At 37.4% G+C, this 22,969-nt stretch overlaps 2 protein-coding genes and 1 long non-coding RNA gene across 4 annotated transcripts; 1 reads left to right on the top strand and 2 right to left on the bottom strand.

The window, feature by feature from the left end:
- Nucleotides 1-4,385: 4,385 nt before the first annotated feature.
- On the bottom strand, nt 4,386-7,234 carry LOC135608062 (uncharacterized). Its single transcript, XR_010485397.1, has 2 exons — nt 6,827-7,234; nt 4,386-6,295 (listed from the first exon to the last, which is right to left on the bottom strand). It is a non-coding gene; the product is annotated as an uncharacterized LOC135608062 (long non-coding RNA).
- Nucleotides 4,465-6,358, top strand: LOC135608061 (ethylene-responsive transcription factor ABR1-like). The gene is made up of 2 exons (XM_065100486.1): nt 4,465-5,325; nt 5,482-6,358. The coding sequence occupies exons 1-2, from the start codon at nt 4,917-4,919 to the stop codon at nt 6,177-6,179; spliced, it is 1,107 nt and encodes a 368-aa protein (XP_064956558.1). The 5' UTR covers nt 4,465-4,916; the 3' UTR covers nt 6,180-6,358.
- A 2,398-nt stretch (nt 7,235-9,632) lies between the features above and the next one.
- On the bottom strand, nt 9,633-19,773 carry LOC103979103 (polypyrimidine tract-binding protein homolog 3). Of its 2 annotated transcripts, none has more exons than XM_009395138.3 (15): nt 19,602-19,773; nt 19,331-19,448; nt 19,158-19,229; nt 18,996-19,072; nt 16,802-16,886; nt 13,854-13,986; nt 13,540-13,604; nt 13,406-13,455; nt 13,270-13,311; nt 12,400-12,451; nt 12,218-12,272; nt 12,106-12,119; nt 11,821-11,928; nt 11,593-11,736; nt 9,633-10,188 (listed from the first exon to the last, which is right to left on the bottom strand). In XM_009395138.3, the coding sequence occupies exons 2-15, from the start codon at nt 19,385-19,387 to the stop codon at nt 9,799-9,801; spliced, it is 1,344 nt and encodes a 447-aa protein (XP_009393413.2). In that variant the 5' UTR covers nt 19,388-19,448; nt 19,602-19,773; the 3' UTR covers nt 9,633-9,798. The 2 variants fall into 2 exon arrangements, with proteins under 2 accessions (XP_009393413.2, XP_009393414.2); XM_009395139.3 differs by having other exon boundaries at nt 19,331-19,475.
- Nucleotides 19,774-22,969: the final 3,196 nt, after the last annotated feature.

Below are 22,969 nucleotides of genomic sequence, written 5' to 3' on the forward strand. Positions count from 1 at the left end.
CGGCTGCTGCTGCTTCCCGTTCACAGCTTTAGAATTTGACCGGGCGACTTTCGGAAGGATGATGTTGACTTTGACCTTTTCAGCTCATCAAGTCACGGCATCTGCCCCAGCAACACACGGTAGTCTGATCTCTTGCCTCGTCATTGAAGCCGCTAAAAACAAGGGAATCAAAGTCATCCTGATCCGTGAGTCAAACAAGCTCATCGATTTTACTGGTTTCAGCTTGAAGGCCGCCGCCATGATTCCAAGTTCTCGAGCTTAGCCTAAACCTACATTAGAATTATTCTTTACACGAGTAGACCCTCCTACTTCATGACATTTCCTTTCACTGTTAGCTATGAATCATATATGTATTTTGTTGATGCATATTTACCTCATGACTTTGCAAATTAGGCCATCACTATGTTATTCTTAGTTAGGTAAGCGACGAAGAAAGGATTCGAGATCAGCACATTATAATATATGTTAAAGACTTTGTTGCATATTTTGTGATTTAAATTATATGAATATCGGATCGATCCAACCCACGTAAATCTAAAAATATATATATAAATTGTGTTCAGAGAAATATCAAATAGTAAATGTAAACATAACAAGTTGTTCGAGTTTGGGTAAATATTGCAAGAAAGTCACAACTCAAGTCACAACAGGTTGACATGGCCACCGTAATAAATCACGAAGGTTCGTGACTTATGTTGTGACATCGAGAATTTATCTTAAATGAAAAAGTAAAGAAAAATGTTATAAAAATGTTTATGCAAGCAACAAAATTTCTACGAGTAAAATAGAATCCGTAAACCCTTACAATGTGTTCAAAGGTCACCTTCTAAATAAATATTATTATTCCCCAAATATCATTCTACTACGAATGTTTTAGAAGAAGAAGATGGACTCATCAACACCGTCACAAGAGTTCGGTACGGGAAACACTTTTCTTTATGAATAATCCAAAGGGTTGCCCAACCTTCACTAACTCTCTCTCTCTCTCTCACACACACACACACACACACTCTCTCTCTCTCTCTCTCTTTGGTGAAAGTGGAATTGGAGGTGGAAGAGGACAAGTATCAACATGAGAGGAACGTGGACAAAATACTTGGCATCGAACACACGGAAAAGAAACGAAGGCGGCATAATGGCCTCACACGATGTGTCTTTATCAAACCGAGTAGAGTCTTCTTTCTCGCTTGATGTGGTTTAGTACACATCATTCGGGGGAGGTGGTCAAGTCATTATGTATTGGTAGTCAAAAGCAACTCTCTGCGTTTGTTTTCATGTTTATTTCTTTTAGCTTTATCTTCCTCCCAACTTTTCGATGCGTTTAATGGCACCAAAAAAGACATTTCAAGTGGACTGAATGACTCATAGATTAGACGCTACTATTTAGGTGGACTGAGTCACTCATGAAAATGATCGAGATGTGACGCCACCCTAAGTAATCCATTGCATTTTATTAGATTTTTAGGATGATATTTTCTTAATAATAATAAAAAAATATTTAGTAAATTTAATCTATACTTTTTGCCTCTTATTTCCTATCTATCTCTGGTTTATATTACCATCGAATAAAATTATAAAACATCTTTATCGATATCTCATCTTTTATTGTTTTAAGAAGCATACTAATAAGGATCTTTATTATTATTTTTTATTATATATTAAGTAAAATACTAACTTGAGTATGTTCTTGGATTCAACTTGTTAATACTATTAAACTATGCTTCAATATCTTTTTTCGGTATGAGCATAAAAGATTAATTTGATCTAATCATCCACCTCGCACTAAGAATTCGGATTATATAGTTTTCTTTTAATTCTCTATATAAACATGATATGTGATACCTCTATAATAGGTGGCTTAAAAGTGACATTACTACAAAAGTTTCTTTCAACCATAATTAGGTCACTCGCTCCATCAAAAAAAGAGCTCGCTTCGTGATCCGCATTGTTATTCCAATTCCTAATGTGCCAAAATATAATAACATTCATTCGGATGAAATGTGATAGATTAAATTTAAAGTCTTATTCCGACAAAAGAAAAAGAATAAAATGTGATACACGACGAGGGCGGCGTGACAAGCGGACGGACAGCAACGTGACACGTAGCGATCACCAACGCTTCCGATGCCTTCATGGTCATGATTTGACAACACCGATGGGAACTCCGAAGGCTACGTGAACGAGCGAGATGCGTCGAGATTCTCCTCGTGATTCGTGTAACCTCAATCGGAGTTGATCTCCTCCGTAGGTCATGGAGTTACTTACGTTGTGCTTCGAATCGTATCCCACATTTCAATCATGCCAAACATAAACGACACCCACATTTGGCCGAACAGTGCACCAAATTTCTTATAAGATGGTCTCTTTCCGACTTAGGTCGACATGTACATCACCTAACCATGGTTTTGGTGGATTACAACCCTTTCCTTTCATGTGGAATATTTTTAGGACCTATACATATATATAATATACCACTTTAAATAATATCCCTTCATATTTTAGGAGGCTTCACATGTACTATTAATATTTATTTAAAAGATTTGATCGATGATAGCAAGATTTTGAAATCGAATCCCATCTTCATCCCTTGTCTCTTTTTAATAAAAAAAATACTTAAAAAATTATATTATTTTTAGCACATAAGAGTTTTTCAAGATATTAATATAAAAATAAGTTTGAGATAATAACTGATTTGTACTATGGAAAGAACATTATTATGCAAGCTTTTACAATTTATATGAATACATATGCTTAGCTTACATGTAAGTAAATAAATCAAAAATCACTAACATTCAGGTAGATTTATATAAAATAATTTAGAGGAATATGTGTTCATATTTTAAGATCCTTCATCTATATGGTCAATAATTAGTTAGAAAATTTGACTATTGATAGCAAAATCTCGGGGTCAAATCTTATCTTAAATTCTTACTCTTATTTTTTAAAAATACTTATTTAAAAAAATATACAATAACATCCTAGTGATCATTAGCTCATTATACATCATCATCATCATCATCATCATATTTATATATATTCTTTTTGCTTGATGCACATCATGGAGCTCCACTTTCCGACAAGTATCCATGTAGTTAATTGGTGGACATGTGTCAAGTGCTTGTAAGCTAAGAACAAAAAGATGGGCATAAGAAAAAAGTAGATCCATTTTCAATCCTTTTGGAAGGAAAACATGGGAGATTGTAAGGAGAGAAAGAGGATGAGTCTACTGAATGCCAAGAAAGATGCTCAACCAAATCCACCTAATTTTCACAAGTGAATGGGTGGGACCTCTTTGCCCCCTTAATAAAGTATATATAATGTATGATACCTTCATACTTTTTTCTTTTTTTTAGTTCATATTTATATAATATTGATTTTCATACATGACAGTTTATATATTTCTAATGACCTTTATATACGAATGTTTAAAGGGCGATACGAAAAAATTATAATAAATCAAAAATAAATATTTTTTTTCCTTAAACTTAGATAACTTGATAGGATATTAATTAGAAATATATTAAGTTTGATGTCTAATGGATTCCATTCACACTTCTTTCTATTCAAAAAATTAGTTATCGAGACAAAAAAAAAGAAAGGGTTTCCGTATTTAGACGATAATTTTTTTTATGCTCAAGTCAAATGATACCATAATATGACACGCACTTAGCGAACTTAAAATAAAATAAAATAAAAAAGACACTTTAAATGAAGTAAGGAGAAAGAAAACGTAAGTCCCTTCTTAACGAGTTTCTTAGTTCGAAAAGAGAATCCTTAGTGGAAAAAAAGATCTTAATCTTTTATCTAAGAAAAAATGAGTTTTTTTATATGAAAGTGATTATATGTGGTAAACTAAAACGTAAGAATATTGTACTAAAAAAATAATGACTAACATCTGATTAGATTGGCATACACTTATATAGATTCAATGTTTATGAGTTGTCTTAATCTTAATTTGTCACGATTAATTTATTCGGAATACTCACGATATAAAAAATAATGATATTGTCACCGGAGATATCAACACGAGATTAATGACTGACCGGTGCACACATTCTGTGAAGATGAATGTAAAATCTTAGCTACAACGACATTCATCGTAGCCATTGCTGTTGCACTCTCTTCTTCTCAATCACTATTCAATTCAACCTGTTTTAATAAAATTAACATTATAACATTTTTTATCCAATTATAATATTTTTTATATTATATTATAATTTTTTCAATAATACCAAAAAAATATCATAATAAAATGTATAAAGAGAGGGAAAAAGAAAGAAAAACGGATGGGTGGCTATCAAATCATAAATTCTGGCGGGCAGCGAAGATTCGGTTAAGCTTAATGTTAGGTTTAGCACGTGAGGATTAAGGAAAACACTTAAGAGTGAAGATGGATCGGACACGCTTCATTTATTCCTGAGTTAGACCCCATCATCTCTCTCTCTCTCTCTCTCTCTCTCGGCTGCCGTGTTGCTTTCTGCAACGCTCAGAAAGCGTAACAGATACCGGGAGACGAACAAGAGCGCATCCGAAGCAGTAGTAGTCGGCTGGAACCTCGGTCTCATCTCACTGTTGACCAACCATGTCGGCAACACAAGCCTGATCCTAATTCTCCTCTCCCCATCATTCCCGTCGGATCCAACGTAACTGGTCAAAGGCGTGTGTAGGGCATATTCCTTTCTTTCACACTTCCTTTCTTCGATCACATCCCCGAGCAGATCCACTGTCACTATGAAAACTGGGGAGTCTCGGTAAAAAACATGGCCATGCACTGCCGCAGCGCCCTCGGAGACACGTCCGTTCCAAACCAATGCCTGCTTCTCTTTATATAGCTTAAGATCCGCCACCGTACCCTCGAAGAAGAAGAAGAAGAAGAAGAAGAAGCAGGAGGAGGCGCTCGAGGAGTAGCTTCATGCATGTGTCACAACGTGGCGAACCCACACCAGCTGCCCGACGACAGCTTCGCCGCCGAGGGGAGTGATGGCGCACCGCTCTCGAGTTACCATCGGGCGCAGGAGATATCCACCATAGTGTCAGCGCTGGCGCATGTCATGGCTTCCGAGCGGAGGCCGCGGCCGGTTGGGATGGCGGTGGACTCCGTGTCGGTCGTCTCTTCCTCGTCTTCCTCCTCCTCCTCCTCCTCATCTTCGCTGTCCTGCATCTCTTCTTCGTACTCGTCCCCGTCTCTGGGCGGCCAAGGTGGCGGCGCAAGCAGTCAGAACAGGACGAGACGGGTGCCGTCGCCGCCGGACTTGGCGTTGAGGCACCATCAAGGCCTTGGCGAGTTCGCACGCTACCGAGGCGACGCATCACCAGACGTTGCAGGTGATTTGCTTGTTATTTCATGTGATCATCTTGAGTTCATTCGTGCACATTCATTCTACTTTATCCAAACATCCTCTGCATACGATATATATTTGGACTAACATCTGCATGGCGGTGGTGACTCCTTCTGTTCTTTGTGCTGTGGTACTCGTACAGTAACAGAGCAGTATCCACAAGGAGGCCCTCTGCCAATACTAGGATACCCTGTTCCTGCAGCAGCCATGGAAGAGCCCTCCCCTGCTTCCTCCAACCCGGAAGAGGCGGAGAGAAGCGAGCCGAGAAGGAAGTACCGCGGCGTCCGCCAGCGGCCGTGGGGAAAATGGGCGGCGGAGATCCGGGATCCCCACAAGGCGGCGCGGGTGTGGCTGGGCACGTTCGAGACTGCCGAGGAGGCAGCGCGGGCGTACGACGCAGCCGCCCTCCGCTTCCGTGGCAGAAGAGCCAAACTCAACTTCCCCGAGAACGTCCGACTGCAGCCGTCGCTCTCCGTCCCGCTTGCGACGTCCAATTCCCCTGCCACCACGTCGGATACCATAACCGATTACTTGGCGTACACGAGGCTGTTGCAGGGGGGCGAGGAGCACCCGAGGATCCCTCCGACGAGTCTCTTGGATCAGTACATGTACTCCAATTACGCTTCGCCCATGTGTTCGACTGTGAACGACGGCAGTTCTTTACCTGCTCCCTCCATCCCTACCTACTCCTCCGTTGTATCTTCATCATCAACTCCGTACTCTCCATTCTATGCTTCGAGCACGACGGAGCAGCAGACGAACTGGAGTGGAGTGTCGGATATTCCGGAGACATCATGGATGGGTTCCAGCCAGTTTCCTCCATCTTCTTCAGGCAGCTGAAGCAGGTCCATTGGTTCTGCTCCAGTGTTCTTTCTCGCCTTCTTTTCTATCTTTACACACAGTAGACTCTGTTTCCATCTTCTTCTTCTTCTTCTTCTTCTTCTTCTTTTCGGAGGCTGATAGCAAATAATCAATGTATTTTTCTTATTTGAATGGATTTTCTAAACTTCTTCCAATAACACTAAAATTGCATGACAAAATTACCGAAAAAAGAAAGAAAAGATTGCAGATTATTCTTTATGATAAGAAAGAAGAAATCAATTTTCCTCTACAGAAGGAAAGTATGATGCAGAATAATATTTCTATGCTACCATACAATTGTACAAAAGCTATTATTGTTTTATGAGGGATTTATCCTAATTCAATCAAAATCTATATTATATGAATTATTTTATTAGAATAATTCATCAAAACATAAAGGTTAAAATGATCGCCTCTCTCAAATTATTTCTTCATCCAAAAAATACTCACAAGACGAACAGTTCCAACGAAATCAAATGACAATTACACATGTTGATTTAGCTTTGTTTAGGTTATCATTATTGGATTCCTTTGGTATCGAATCCATTCGACACGATTGAATCGGATTCCGCAGCCATTCGGGTATAAATATTTGTTGGATTCGGAGCAGTCTTATAGAAACCTACCCGATCTAACCGACCGACCTTTCCAATCACGTGCATCGAGCGAGCATGACGGCGGCGAGGAGGCCGGCCTCCAAGAACTCCGGGGCCCGACAAGGAGAACGGCCGCCCGCGCGACACCGTAGCTGCAGGAGCGTTTCAAGAGTGGGGATCATCGGTCGCCAGAGGAACCACGGAGATTGGGAGATGGGCAGGAGGAAGAGGGAGTGAGGGAGAGGGCCGCGCGAAGCATTAGCGGATCGAGAAGACATGATGGGGACGTTTACTGGGGACTGGAGAGAGCGAGGAGCAGAAAGAGGGCAAGGGAACGAGAGCTCGAGAGGAGGATAAGGTAAAGGGAATTAGGTCTCATCGCCTTCTTTCTTCCCTCTTTTTGGTTCTGTGGGAACCGACTCAAAATTGAGTCAGACTTGGGCTCAATTAACCGGACCGGTTCTTCACTGAACCGGAACGGTTCTTCACGCGCCACGCACCTTCTTATGACCAACTTATACGTACTACTAGTTTCATTATTAATGAGTTATTATGTCTGATCTGATTTGAATCGTATGACTCTGTAAATCAATCAAATTCTTTTTTTACCTTCAATCGATAATGAAGTAAGAACATATATTGAGTCAGATATCAATTCAAATTTTAAACTTAAGTTACTAGATTGTCGATTAGATTCAAATATATGTCATTCGATACTCTTGATATTTATCAATATAAGAATGTTTTATCTTGAATGATATTTGCTCGATTCAATCCATATTCATCGTAACGGAGGAAGTTATTCATTATTGTCTCTAAATCATAATCTTATTTGTACTTGTCCTTTTGCTAGATTTTGGATGTTCAAACTTCAAACGTCAAAGATGTCTCTAAATCAAACTCTTGTTTGTGCTTGTCCTTTTTTTGCTAGATTTTGGAAGTTCAAACGTCAAAGATGTCTCTAAATCGAACTCTTATTTGTGCTTGTTCTTTTGCTGGATTTTGGAAGTTCAAACTTCAAACGTCAAAGATGTAGTATGGCTAGAAAAAAAAGGTGCACAAGTTAAAGAAAGGACTTGATCGATGGAAAACAAGCTGCATGATTGCTACACTTATGCCAAATATAACGCTTTTGGAATATTTATAAGCTTGTGCGGTTTGTGGTTTTGCTGCAGCGATCTCATGAGTATTGAAAGCTAAATCCGAACGTAGGGTCTGAGTTGCCGGAGGAGGAGTGTCATGTTCCGACATGTCGACGTGAAGAGTGGATATTTAATATTTGGATGGTATCGTATTGCTTGTCAACAACTTAGTCAGTGTGGTCAATCGATTGATTTAGCTAGTAAATCTGAGTGTTAATTATTAATTATCTGCTGTAATTAATTATGTTTAGCATCTTGATTTTTATATTTTAAAAAATTATATTATGATTCCTAAACTTATAAAAGTATAATATTTAATCTCGTTTCTGTTGGACCGTTAACTCTACTAACAGAATATAACACATTTGTTGTTGTGTAAAAATTGATGCTAAACAAAAGATAAAAAGGTAATTTACCCTTTTATAAAAGCTTTTGTTGTTCTTCTTTTGACTTTGTCCTCCCCTTCAACCTTGTGCTTTATTTATCTTTTCTCTCATACTTTTTCTCGATCCTCTCCGATGCCAAGGCTACCTAGCACCATCAACTCTTGACCCTCTTAGAGAACTCTAAGGGATACCTCTCCAACGACTTCGAGTTTGATATTGAGATCAGTGTCGCCATCACCAATCCTCACCTCCATCATGCCTATTACAGTGCCTTCACTTATGTTGACCTTAACGTGTGTGGCTATCACAGTGCCTTCACATACCATCATTTAAGTACCCCGACCTTTAATTTAATGACTTTGAGAGCGCGCTACCGCTGATGCTCTTCGACAAGGAGCTTAACACCATATTCTTGAATGATAACTATTTCAGCTCTCAAATGCCCAACAACTTTGGCAACCCCAAAGCCTTCGTTATTATCATCGCCAATACTAAAATCCATAGTTGTTGTCTTCCAAGTAGCATCAGCAAGATGGCATTTACTCTCAACGAGCTCGTTTTGACGAACAAGCTTTCAAGATTTAATTGAAGTTTTCTCCTCTAAGTAGGCTGTCTGGAAAGATAGTGAAAGTGGAGGGAAGGATGAATCCATGATTTTAATGTCATTTTCTACCCATGACAACACATACTACATCTTCCTCCGTCAATAAAATTATTGGCATGAGAAGATATATAATTAAATATTTCACTTTCATAATAATATAAATCTCAACATAATCTTTTTAGAGTATTGAAACCAAGATACTAAGCATAATTAAGTACAAGATAATATGTAATTAACCTTAAATCTAATCTTGGAGTTTTAACATCGGGCCTGTGGGGTTTGTATTGGTTATGATTTATTTGAGGAAGAAAATGTATTTTACCGCCCTTAATATTTACAAAGGCCCATTTTATTGATGATAAAATAGCAGTGACTGTGTCATTGAGAAGATCATTCAAATGTTGATTATCACAGAAAAAATACTCCTCAAGAATCTTGTCGTCTCGAGACTGCGGTGATGCGTCCATGAGCAATTTCATCTTAGTGATCGTCGTAGCATGTAAGTCTCTGGTCCACATGCCGTAGAATATTCGTCATATCAGCAGCTAAATGGGAATGGATAACACGTGCCAATCCTTCGTTTCAAAGATGCAGAAAATGCATTTAAATGAAGCAAAACCCACCGAGCTCTTCAGCACGAGCTTCTTGTCTCCCTGCTGCCAATCCATCAAAGCAAGCCCAATTTATGGCACTCCCCCTATTGCTTGAATCTCGAAACTCGCATCAGAGTATCCTTCATATCACAGAAGCTTGAATTTAACTAAAGATACATGCACAAGTCCATTATCCATCAACATTTGGCAAATATCAAGTACAAGCATAATGACCGAGAAGCTGCACCCTCACATGAAGCATGAACAAGGACTCTGTCTAAATGCTCTGTAATTGGGAGAAGGAAATCCGGATGGTTGACCGGTCAATGGTGCTTGCATGCTTGCAGACCAGAGCCTCGGTAGCCTGTTCCTCGTTTTCAAACATGACCAGAGCTTGCCTTTTTCCATTCACCTCGAAGAGCTTTGTGTTCATGATTGTACCGTGCTCCTCCAGATGGGTTAAAATCTCATCCTCAGTTATGTCTTGCGGAAGGGACGACAAATGGATCATCTTCGTCGGGGAACAACAATACTTATAGTTCTTCGCTGCATTGTTGTTGAAGCGGTTAAGGCTGGACCCAGCATATTCGTGGGTGTCAGGTGCTGGCGTTATGTTTGGATATTTGGAGAAATTTAGCTCCAACCTGTTCTCAAACAACAATGCTCCCTGCAATCAGAAAACAAAGCCAAAATATGTCAGTAGTTTGTCCAACAATGGTATAAAAATGCAGAAATATGCCATCAGTTTGTTTGTCCAGCAATGGTACAACGACCAAGTGAAATTGACAAAGGAGACATATATAGCCTATACTCTCATAAATGATTTTTTTTCCCTTATGTCCAACAGAAACATCAAAAATGCAACTAGATGTTTCCAAGAAACTGTGCAAGCTTCAAACCTCGTCGATAATAGGGCATCAACTGCAAAATCCAGCAGAACATGTCTTGACGATATAACATTTCATGAAATCAGATTGAACCAGTATTTTCAAAAGGTGCTCGGGCAAGACAAGGTGAGGCTTGAATGCCTCACAAAACCTCTTAGCGAGGCGTTTCGATGAAACACCACTCGAGCACTAGCCTAAACCCATGCGTCACTCGAGCGAGTGCCCAATTGAAGGTGGGTTAGGGTTCGAGCTTGGTTCGATTGAACAAGAAAGTCGATTCAATTGAACCAACTAAATGTACCCTAACACAAAACTTGCACCCCCACGACCCAGTGAGACAAACCCAAAGTGAAACCCTACGTCCACAGCAGCCATTGCCTTCGTTCGTGGCTTTGTCTGCCACCTTTGTTAGCAACTTCATCCATCGCCCTCTCCTTCCCAACCTTCCTCCATAACCCACCGATTAATCCTCTTCTCAATTCCTTCTTTAGAACTATTTAGCATTGATTAGAATTGTTTAGCACTATATTGATAAACTCTTTAGAACTAGTTAGCACCAGTTAAAAACCTATTTAGCATAAGTCTCCATTAGTAGAAATCATATTATGTCATTTTTATTTTTATGATCATATTTATTAATCATAATATATATTTTTAAAATTTTAATATTTTGGAGCACCTTGCTTCACTCGGGTAGGTGCCTAGGCAAGCGCCTAGGGATTCGACTGTTTCGGGGCCTCCACCTAGTGCTTTTAAAAACACTAGATTGAACCATAAACATCGTTGGTGCATAAATCATGGCAAAAGCAAAACAGATTCAACATTCTTATGAGAACCTAATGCAGAACATAACATCAATGGAAGTATCCAAGGGGTCTGCTTCAATCGACTTTAGCATGGTTTCAAGCATAACATGATACACTGCATGTACTCAACCAGGATCCAACATGTTGAGAAAGATATCATACAAAAAAATGCTGCATTTACAATTACCATAAAGATGCAGGAAATATTAAATAGATTGCATTCCTAAAGCAAGGAGTCCTGCTAAAAACATAAATCAGTTGCAGGAGAATTTTGATGTGTCACGTAAAAGCACACATGACAAGAATGAGGACAGCATTCAACCAACTATAACTATGGAAATTAATACAACAATTAAGGTCGATAAAGCACAAGCAAACCTTCAAGAAGTGTACAGCTAATTCTGCCTGAAACCCATCTGCCATCTGAACAAGTGCATGATCTGGTTTATTGCGCAGCAGCTTTATTCTTACAATATTGCCATAAACTGAGAACAAATTGAAAAGCTTGTCTTCATCAATTTTCTGCAGCAAAAGTAGAATTGATGGAGTAAATGAATTGCATGATTTATTCTAGGACGGAAGCATCAAGCAAGGATGAAAACTTACATCAGGGTTTAAGTTAGTCACTAAGATTGTGCACCTGTCATTAGTACCAGTTACTCCAGGAGGCAAACCTCCGCCAAAAGCAGCTGCAATTGCAGCAGCATTACCCATCTAATAATATAATCAGGTTAGTGCCAAATACGAATATTAGCATTCAATGCCATGAAGGAGATAATTTGATAAACTGCTAATATCAACAATCAAAAATATCATATCAACCACCCATAAAATATGTTAACAAATTAAAATAGGACAAAGCCATGCACGGGCAAAGGCCATAGCTCTCACCTGAGGAAATGCAACTGAGACAAGAAAAGGAAAAGGGGAAAAAAAAGAGTAATCAGTAAACAAATAGCAGTTTATTTTACGCAATAGAAACTCAGAATCATAAAATATGGACCTCTGGCACCAGATGATTGGAGACCATAGAGACTTCCAGTGTCACCATAGCCATGCTGTTGCACAAAACATACCAAAGAAAAATAACATTATCAGAAAATGATTCTTTAAAGTAGGCATTACATGGTCTATTCCAGTTATAGAAAATTGTTATACAAGATGAGACAAAGAGAAGCAACTTACTTGAGAAGGTCTACCTCTCTGTTCAGTAGGCAAAGATGGATTTGTGAAATCTCTGAACACAAAGGGCATGTTTCAGACAAGTATTTTAAAAAAGAGGTAACATAGCTTTGAGCATCAGCTACCATTCTCAGCTGTATAATGTGTAATTCCAACAGGTTAGAGTCGTGGGATCAAGATGTATGCTACTATCAGAGTGTAGTCATCCATTTTCAGGGTCAATGTGCATATTGAAAAGTACAAGACTGGGAGGGTAGCAAGGTGATAAAAAAAGGATTAAGGAATAAAAACATGGGCCTAAATAAACAGGGCTCTAAGTGAAAAAATGGTAAGACAAGGTTAAACCTCGGGATAAGTAATTATGACAGAAACTGGAAGACTCATGAACAGTGGATATCTTGAAAAAGTTTGTAACAGTGTAACCCAATCAAGAAAACTTGGTCTAAAATGTTTCATAGGGTCAAGATTCTATCAAACTTGTACAAAAAAAATATTCAACGAAATAAAAAATGGAGCACTTCAGACTCAAATTATATGCTCAATGACAGAGAAATAGTAAAAAACTTGTATAATAAGAATGTGTTTGGCAAAGTAAATTCATTTGGGAATGTTGCTAGTGGATACACATTTTTTGTTGGGAGATATCATCTACAGGGTTTGAACATATATCTTACAAGGACATTATAAAGAATTTATTGAAGTCTCTTATACTCAGAAGGAACAATAAATATTAGTTTAGCTAGCCAACTAATCAGCTGAAATCAGTTTTTTTTACGGCTAATTACTAAACTATTTTCTATTGTGGTGCCACTTGAAGTCAAATAAATAAAATATTTTTCAGGAACAGATACAGTGGAAGGTGCAATCACATACCTAGACCTCTCGTTGTTGTAATTGACTTGCAACTCACTGAGACTGGATTTGAACAGGAAAAGCAAACATGTAAGACATTTAAAGAAAAGGTAGTACAACAAAACCAAGACAACATAAAGTTCTGACTGAAACTAACTTTGAAAACTGTATATCTAGCTGACAGCAGCCATCATATATGTTGCGACCCTAGAAAAATGAAAAATCATAGCAAAATCAGCACATACAAAGACGTGTAAACATAACAAAATTTTAGTGAATACAACTACATACTTGCAAAGAACTTCTTGCTTGCATGGCACTCTGCTGTGATTGATACTGGATAAGAGACTGAAAACCTACAAAATGGAAATTGGTAGGTTACTTAAGTTTATGAAAGTTTAGTATAAATAACAAGAAAATATGAACAATTCGATTCAATTAGTTCTACTAATAAACGAATAAAGAAAATTAATTATCCTAAAAAAGAAATAGGTTAATAAAGTGAACAAAGAGAAACTTCTAACAAGTACAGCCAAACGTAGTGTTATAAACTCTATTAAAATCTGAAAGACCAAATTTCAGAGAGGAAAGCTGAAGAAGCTGACCAGCCGACTTCTGGAATGTGACAATTTTCTCCACAAATCCATAAGGAGAAAACACTTGATGGAGCACTTCCACTGTGATAGGATAGAGCATGTGATGAATTGTAACTAAGAGGATTCGATTGGGTTGTGAATCCTGAGTGCCCAACAGCAAGCCATCAAAGATAATGGGAAGAGAGAAAGAAAGAGAGAAAAATAAGTAGAGAAACATATAGTTCTAGAGAGAGAATAAGACAAAAAAATATTCATTTAATTATAGTAGAATGAACAGAAGTGAACAATGTAAAGAAGATGCTATATTCAGGAAAGACAACTTATTCTTAAGCGAGCCATATACCATTCACACATATGTTCATATAAATTTAGTATGCTTTTACTTCATCCAATTGACCTTAGATTGTCATACCCTTGAGTGACTCCTCAAGACAGTTCCTAGAGATGATGAAAACAATACAGCAAAATACAACAAACTGACCAGATATTTTTTCCTATATAATTTTCCTATGGTTAATTAGATCTCCTACAAAGATCCCCTATGACTGCGCTCTAATCCAAACTCCAGAAGGATTAAAAAGTCATAAATAATTGCAAAGTCCTAACAAAGTATCCAAAAATAACAAGAAAAAGTAAACCTAACAGCAGAACCGAATTCTCAACAAGCATATGCCCCAATTAAAACTTAACTCGACTAATGCAACCTGACCCAGCCTGAATTGATCGCTCATGTAATATAGATCTTGACCTCGAGGTATTTTGGGTCAGTCTTTTCAAAAGACGCTCAGGCCCTCGGGCAAGGCAAGGCCCACACACCTTGCAAAACCTCCGAGCGAGGCATTTCGATTTAGTGTTTGCCCAAGAGCTCGCCTGAGCTCAAGCACCTCGGGTGAGCTTCCGAGAGAAGATGGATCTGGATCATGCCTAGATCAATCAAACAAGCAAGTTGGTTCAATCGAACCAAGCAAGTCTTCAAAAGACGCTCAGGCGCTCGGGTGAGGCAAGGCCAATGCACCTCGCAAAACCTCCAAGCGAGGCATTTCGATTTAGTGTTGCCCAAGAGCTCGCTTGAGCTCAAGCACCTTGGGTGAGCATCCGAGTGAAGATGGCTCTGGATTCATGCCTAGATCGATCGAACAAGCAAGTTGGTTCAATCAAACCAACTAATATGCCCTAACACAAAATCCAACCCCGATGCAATTTATCTTCCAAAGTGAAACCCTACGTATGTCACTGCCACCTTAGTATGCAACTTCGCCCGCCACCCTCTCCTTCTCCCACCTTCCACCATTGTTGCTGATTACTCCTCTTAATTCCCTCTATTCTTGGTTGATTACTTCATATGATTTTAATTTGATGTGACATTTTTATTTTTATGATCATATTTATTAATCATAATATATATTTTTTATATCTTAATATTTTGGAGCGCCTCGCTCCGTTCGGGCAAGCACCTAGTGCTTTCAAAAACATTGTTCTAGATATTTTAAACCCTCAAACGACAATGACTGACAATTTGATCAAGAAGGTCGGAGGCATAAGGTTCTTTTGGACTTTGATTGCTTGCTCCGATTTACATTTCAACTTTGACAGTTAATGCTTTGAAACTGTTATCATTAGATTTAATTAGTTTCCACAGAATCTTCAAGCTTCCAGTAACTATCGATCCAACTGATGAAATTTCTATAATATTGACTAAATTTCAATAGACAAATCTTTCAAAAATATAATATTTTCCAAAACCAAGATCATTCGATCTGATCCAAATCATTCCAGTCATAATCAGTATCATTTTATTCTCCAATATACAATGTATTAGAAATAAACTATCTAAGCAACAATTCTTCAATATCACATCTCTTTTGTAATTTTGCTTCAATTTCTCCATTGATTGGAAGTGCCCCTGAAATTAAAGTACAAATAAGATTAGGCACTAATAATATAAACTACAACTAAATTAACATCAGCTTCGATTGAGATGACATAGTAATTATTCAAATGCCAGATTTTGATCCAAATTGATGTCTTTGTTGGACCAAAGACACTTAACTGCATCTTTTGAGCACCAAGCTGATATAGACCACTAGGTATAGCCCAGGAAAGCAATGAATCTAACCATGTAATTGGTTAATTAACTTTAACAAGAAAATACCAGCTGCTTGGTTTAGCAAAAATGAGAAAGACACTGGGTTATAAGACAAATAGCTCAGAGGACAAAGAGAAAAATTAAAAAGAAAAACAGAGGAAAGCAGGCAACAGGCATGAGCCCTGCAAAGAAATTTCATTCTCAATCAAGTGTCATGTCCACATCTTCACAATAACCAGCTTAAGGTTCTTCATCAAACAAAGCTTTCGGATTATTCTGACTTCGACAAATGCTGCCAGACATAAGCAATGAGAGAACCGAAACCGCAGCATACATCATGTTTGTCTTGTTATAATATGATATGAAAGTATAGTCCCAAAATTTAAGAAAAGGAAGCAGGAGAAAGAAAAGATATAACAGACCAAAATTAATTCTGGAGGACTTTATATAATAATTAATTGAAACCTAAAACTTGCTTGATGTACCTTGATCTGACAAACATCAGATAAATTTGATTAAGAAAAAGTGGCATCAAGATAGTCCTAACTCCTAAGCTCAAGTTTAAAAACCTATAAATTATGACAATTACAGCATAATTAATTGATGGTTGCAGTTTCAAGTGGTCAAGCATACCAAACTCACACAAATTTCCAATGACCTGAAAATTATGACAATCACAGCATAGTTGATCTTGACTGCAGTTCGAGTGGATAGATATGCAAGACTTACGTACATGAAATATTCTGACTTCAAAGAACAGTCAAGAAAAATTAACAGTGGTTAAGATGACTGACATTGTAGATAAAAATATTTAATTCAGATGTGAGATATCACATACAGGCAAGTATAATGTAGTCATCAGAGTACACACCTGGTCACCTTTCCGCCCTTGAGAATTCTGGTCTGCTGTTGTCAGTTCTTGATGCGAAGAAAATTGTATATAAACATTTCTCCCCCTGAAATGATATGATTAAAATTCAAGAAACCTCTGTAAAACCATAGAAACACAGAAACTCAAAAAGGAACAGAGAGCAGGGCCCTTCTTAGAGTAAGAACTAAAATAGTCATTCTCTTTTAGATTTTAATGATTCATACATATGAAGAACTAGCTAGTCACTGGATAAAACTTATTATCTAGAAAAAGAAACACATTACAATGATGAACAATAATGTACCATAAACTGGTTCAAAATCCAGTGATGTATACATGCATGACGGCCTCCACAATGAGCTATATAGAAAATATCAAAATGACACAAAAATGATGTAAATTTTTAACCAGATATGGTGCAGTAGAACAAGGGTGAGACGTTGCTGTCATAAGTAATACGTTTTGATGCTCCGGCTAATAGTGATGCAGTGTATAGGTCTCAGGATGCCTAGGCCATCTCACCAGCACCATTTTATCCATCACTGTTTTGACACTGAGCTGGCCAAGTCAGCAATGGTCTACAAACTGTTTTAGTTAACTTCCTAAACATTGGTTTGGATTGTTGGAGATTAGAAAGTAGCTAAATTGACTAGTGGTGACAAATCGACCGCCTTAAAAGGGTGCTTGGAACAATGTAAATTTATCCAGGTGTTGCTTGATAATTTTGTTAATAGGCATGTGGGCTTTTAAAAGGGCACACAACACAGGCATTCATGCTATGAAGCCTTACTTAAGGTGAGAGACAGAGCGCACCTTTCTCATTAGACTTCAAACAAGACGGATCATTGGTTGCCTCCATTGTTTATAGCAAGGATTTTCACAGTGTATACCAGACCCAATCTCTCTCTAGAATGGTATGATACCAGGATCATATTATACTGAGTGTTGATGTGGCCGATACTGTTGTTGATCCATCATCTTTGATACTTTTAAATAATTAAAAACCATCTATGATACTTAACTGAAAAAAGTATTTATCACAAGTATCATAATATTATATACAATTTTGGACAAATAACAAATCATGTGTACGATAACTCAATAACTTAATGGGTCAAGAAAAACAGTCACGACATGCCTTCAAATGTATCACACAAAATAATTCAAGGTCATGCTTTATCAAGGTACGCTTTACAATTTTTCCATCAAATTCTATTTTTATGCTCCTACTAAAAAGAATCTATTTGACTATAATTATGTCAATTCCTATATGGTATTCAATTATTCATTATTCCTTTTATCTTCTAGTACAATATCACAACATAAAACAATCTAAAAACATATCTCCTACTTTTGTTTTTTTTATAATATTTATCAACCTGTATTTCCTTTGAATTCTACATGCTTCACTGACACCACTGCTTAAATCGCCCTCTTTGAACAATTTCTCAAAGTTCTGATTTGGCAACATCATTTAGTCTTACATAAGAAGCATGAACATTAAGAGCAATAGATTTCTCCTCCCATTCAAGTTTTGACACTACCATTCTATCATCAACTTTTTAAACGACCTACCGTCATCTCTTTCAAATCTTTATCAATAACAATAGTTTCCCAACCATTTTGTTTTTTCTGTCTACCAAAGTTTGTATCTAATAATTTCAATTTCCCTATATCCCAGATTCGATTTGTATAAACAAGTTGTACTGAATCTCCTTCTGACAACATATCCACCGACAGTAATTGCTTACCTAAAGGGTTCCAAATTTCATGTCGACAAAACAAGTATGCACACTTCGAAATAAGCAAAAAGATGGTAGATCTTTATTCCCGATCCAGAATCAAGCACTGACATGATTTTTCACTTCTTGGCAAGTATCTATGTAGTCGAGACCCACTTGCAATGGCATCCTTCATATAAAAAGTTTTTAATTTACCATTAAAATTCTGAGCGGCCAATATGTCAATCCCTTTACTTTGAGGGAGGTCACATTATGAAACTTGTCAGATTGTCCAATTATTGCATACATTGATTAGCCTTAGATAAGAGTCAACGGAGAGAGAGGTTGCAACATTATCATAGAAAAAACAGAATCCGACACAGATTCTGATTATGCATCAACTTCTGAAGGTGTTAATAACAATAAGAAGTACCCAATAACACGAAAAAGAAAAAAGCTCTTCAAGTGCACACCTCACACTTGGTTGGACATTTGTGTAGTACTGTAGAACGTTAATGGAGGAAGACAAATCATGCATCTGAAGAAGAGCCTGTCATAAAGAAACAAGATAAACAGTGGCAAAGCTGCATATGGGGCACACAAGGAGGCCACTAACGAAAATAGGGAAAAAGAACCTGGTTTTTGGCTCGCAACATCACAAGCTTAGTGACAACTCCAAACGGCTGCACTAACTGAAGAAGGTCATTCTGTAGAATGCACGAAGCTCAGGTTCAACAATATCAAGAGATGACAATCGAATGCCTTGGTTAAACACCTAGAAGACCATTATCATGAAACAGAAAGCTACCTCGGATATCTCATGACCAACGTTGCGGATGTGAATGACTTTGGAGGGCTCCGTCATTGTCACACCTCACCCTCTAGCTCAAGCCAGAAAGCAGAAGGATCTCAAGAACTCTTCCCCACTAGACGCAACAATAATCAATTTTGATCTTCCATTCCACGAGAAAATACACATATTTTATGCAACCGATGGGGATGAAACACGCCGCGCAATCCGACGTCGAAGACACCAAAAACGACACGGCAAAGGAACAAATGGGATCGCCAGCGCTTACCTTGAACTGACCGATAGGCGGATCCCGGCGTAGGGTTCTTGATCACGGGAAGCGAGTTACTGGGACAGAATCGGGAGCACAAGGTTCGAATAGGGTGTCAAGACTGGTCCTCTTCTCTCTTTTATCGAGACCTAGAAATCGGTCGCCCTCGCAAGTTCCTCGAACCCTAACGGATGAGATAGGGGACGCTCTTTATGGTGGTCGGTGTCTCCGATGACAAACAAGTGTTACGCTGCTCCTCTCGCACATTGATGACTCTGTCGTATAATCAATCCACGCCCTTTGATTCTATTCCACGAATGTTTTCGCGTCGTTTCTACCGTCTGACTAAATCCGTACGATAAATAATTTGAACCTACGATGTAACTTATCAAACAGCGACAGCACCACTATTGCAGTTTAATTTTAAGGCGTTTATCATTTAGAGTTTTTTTTACTATTTTATAATTCTTTTAAAAAGTTAATAAAGTAATATTTACTATTTATTACCCCTTTATTTTTATTTTTATTTTTTCCCTTTTTTCTATATCCCCTACCATTAATTAATCATCACCATCTAGCTTATACTCCTGTAGCTCATAATGATCTCATTTATGACTCTTTCGATAATTATCTGTCTTTCTATGAAAATGAAGAAGAAGAAAGAAGAAAACGATGAGAAAAAATTAAAGAAGAAGATGATGAAAAAGAAAGGAGTAAGAAATTAGTATTTATGTTCATTAAAAACTAATTTTAAGATATTAAATATTTTTAAAATAATTGTATGTGACATATATATATATATATATATAGTGGTTTAACAAAGTGTGAAGCATCCTTTTATGAGATTAAATGTGACATTTTTCTTCTGAAGCTAATTCAGTTGAGAGATGGAAATATTCATTTAGGATAATTCTAATAGGCTCAAAAGCATTCAATCAACAGTACCAACTCCAGAAAATATAGCAGCTATGAATTCCTTAAGCCCCTTTCCTCAACTAGAATTGGCACCACTAGATAAATAGTGAATCCATATTGAGGAGTTCATATCCATTGTATGGGTCTGACGAGGGGAAACAAATTGTAGTATGTCAACTCAATATAGCTCAGTTAGCTCAATTCAATTGGAATATAAATGAAAAGATCCATATCAAAATGGAATATTTTTCTAGAATATTATAGACACCAAAGATTTCAATACCATAAATGAAACCTACTCATATGTTAAAAACATATTTTCTATATATAATTTATCCATATCGTCCTATCCTCAATTTGGACAAATTCTATATTAAGTGTTGGAAGAGGATCCTATGCTATTTTCATTGCTTTGTAGATTTTCTAGGCTTCTCATAATGTCAACCTATATCTTAAGACTAGTGGACTCAGATGTGTTTCATTCCAAAAAGGTTCACCTTAATAATCTTAAATATTTATTATATATTTCAGGATGAAATCTCAAAAAAAATTATTTTGAAGATAGAAATACTTATATTTTTAATATTCTCTAATATTTAATACCTAGAATATTCTTAATTTAGCCAGTCAACTATCCATTTTTCCTCACTTTTCCTACCTTTTGTTATGGGCCGGTCTAAATTGTTTTAATTATAGTGTTTTTATACTGTATTATAATATAATAAATTTTATGTTATAATATTTTTTTATTATATTTTATAATATTTATAGCAACAACAAAAAAATGTAATGCAATACAAAAATATTATGATATAGTATTTTGTAATATTATTTTTGGTATTACTGAATATATTTTAATATAGTATAAAATATTATAACTGAAAATCCTGAAAACAAAAACACTTTACAGAAAAACACTTCTTAAAAAAGACCTTCTATATTTTATAAAAAAAATGAATCAGATGAACTTCCACTATCAACCTCTGATTTAGGGATCCATTGACTGATAAGTATCAGATGTTTCTTGAAGATTATAGAATCCTAGACAGACGTCTTGAATGGCCAAAAAAATCAAAGTTTTTGGCAGCAGGTCAGCTTCCATCTCCCTTATCTGCACAGGTCACAGTGACATTGGACATTGCAGCTATCTCACAATGGTGTTTGGAATGAGCTGGAGAATTCCTTGCCCAGGAAAGGATGACCAACAGTGCACGGTGCCAAGGAAGACTAAGTTTTGAGAGATGGTGATGCCTGTTTAGCTTTAACCTCAATCTATCACTGCCTACCACTTTTCTGTCTCATTTCCCGAATAATCCATGTCTGAATTGAAAAGATATTGGCCTAATTTTTGTTTGATGAGATAATTGATCTAATAATTAAATATAAATTAATTAAATATATATAGCTTTGCCTGTGATCTATCAATTTTTGATGTTTTTCCTGTCCAGTTTGTACTTCAGTAGTGTGATTTGTTTCATACAGCGTCACCTTTTCTTCTCTCTCTCTCTCTACATGATACTGCATATTTTCTCAGACAATAACTTTCTGATAAGTGGGATTTTACATTGTTTTAGGTAGATGATTCAGTATGCTTACATTTCTTCTTCCCTTGCTTAATTTTATCCTTTATATTCTTCCTTATAAGTCATCACAGCAGCAGCAGCAGTAGCAGTGATGATAAATAACTTTTAAATTATTTTATACACATATTATTTATTTAACTATTATAAAATTATATATTGGGAGACCAATTTGAAAAAGAAAAGTCTTAAAAGATTTTAACCACATATAATTTAAATTAAATGCACAGTTCGATTGGATGCTAATTTATTATTTATGTAGTCGATGTATCGTTGCATGAAAATACATCATTTATTTATTTTCGGGCATCCTACCCACAGAACAACACCCACTCGTCCAACTAAAAAGACTATTACGTCCCAAACAGAACGTGGTAAGGTCGCGACCTTCTCGTGGGACCCACTTAGTTTTGTCTCTTTCCTGGTGTGGGGCCCACGAAAGTTGCGGGAAAGGCTGTTGTCACCCACTTTTCTATTATCGCTTGCGTTATTAATCAAAGCATGGGAGGAAAGAGAGGTTTTCTTTTTAGGAGTGCGAGAGCCAAAGGATTCGACCCCAACGATCTCCCCCGACGACCTTCTCCTCACTCACCGACGGAAGGTGGGGCCCGCGTGGTGATCCGTTGCGGAGATCGTCTACGGGGGCGTGAAACATCCAAACAGTTTCGGGCCTGCTTAGTTAGCCCTTGCTTACCGTCGATAGTAAACGCCATAAAAGTCGACCGACAACAGCGACAGCCAAAGAAACCCACCCATCGTTAGTGCTCGTTTTCGATTGGAACCTTATCGTCGGGGCCCATCGATTGTTGCGAAAGGGTAGGAGTGTGGTACGTCGGGCGGTCCGTAGTTACGGCGTTGCACTCTTTTGTTGTTATTACTACTTTTTGCAAT

Source organism: Musa acuminata, chromosome BXJ2-3 (genome assembly GCF_036884655.1).
Source record: "Musa acuminata AAA Group cultivar baxijiao chromosome BXJ2-3, Cavendish_Baxijiao_AAA, whole genome shotgun sequence".
Taxonomy (NCBI): domain Eukaryota; kingdom Viridiplantae; phylum Streptophyta; class Magnoliopsida; order Zingiberales; family Musaceae; genus Musa; species Musa acuminata.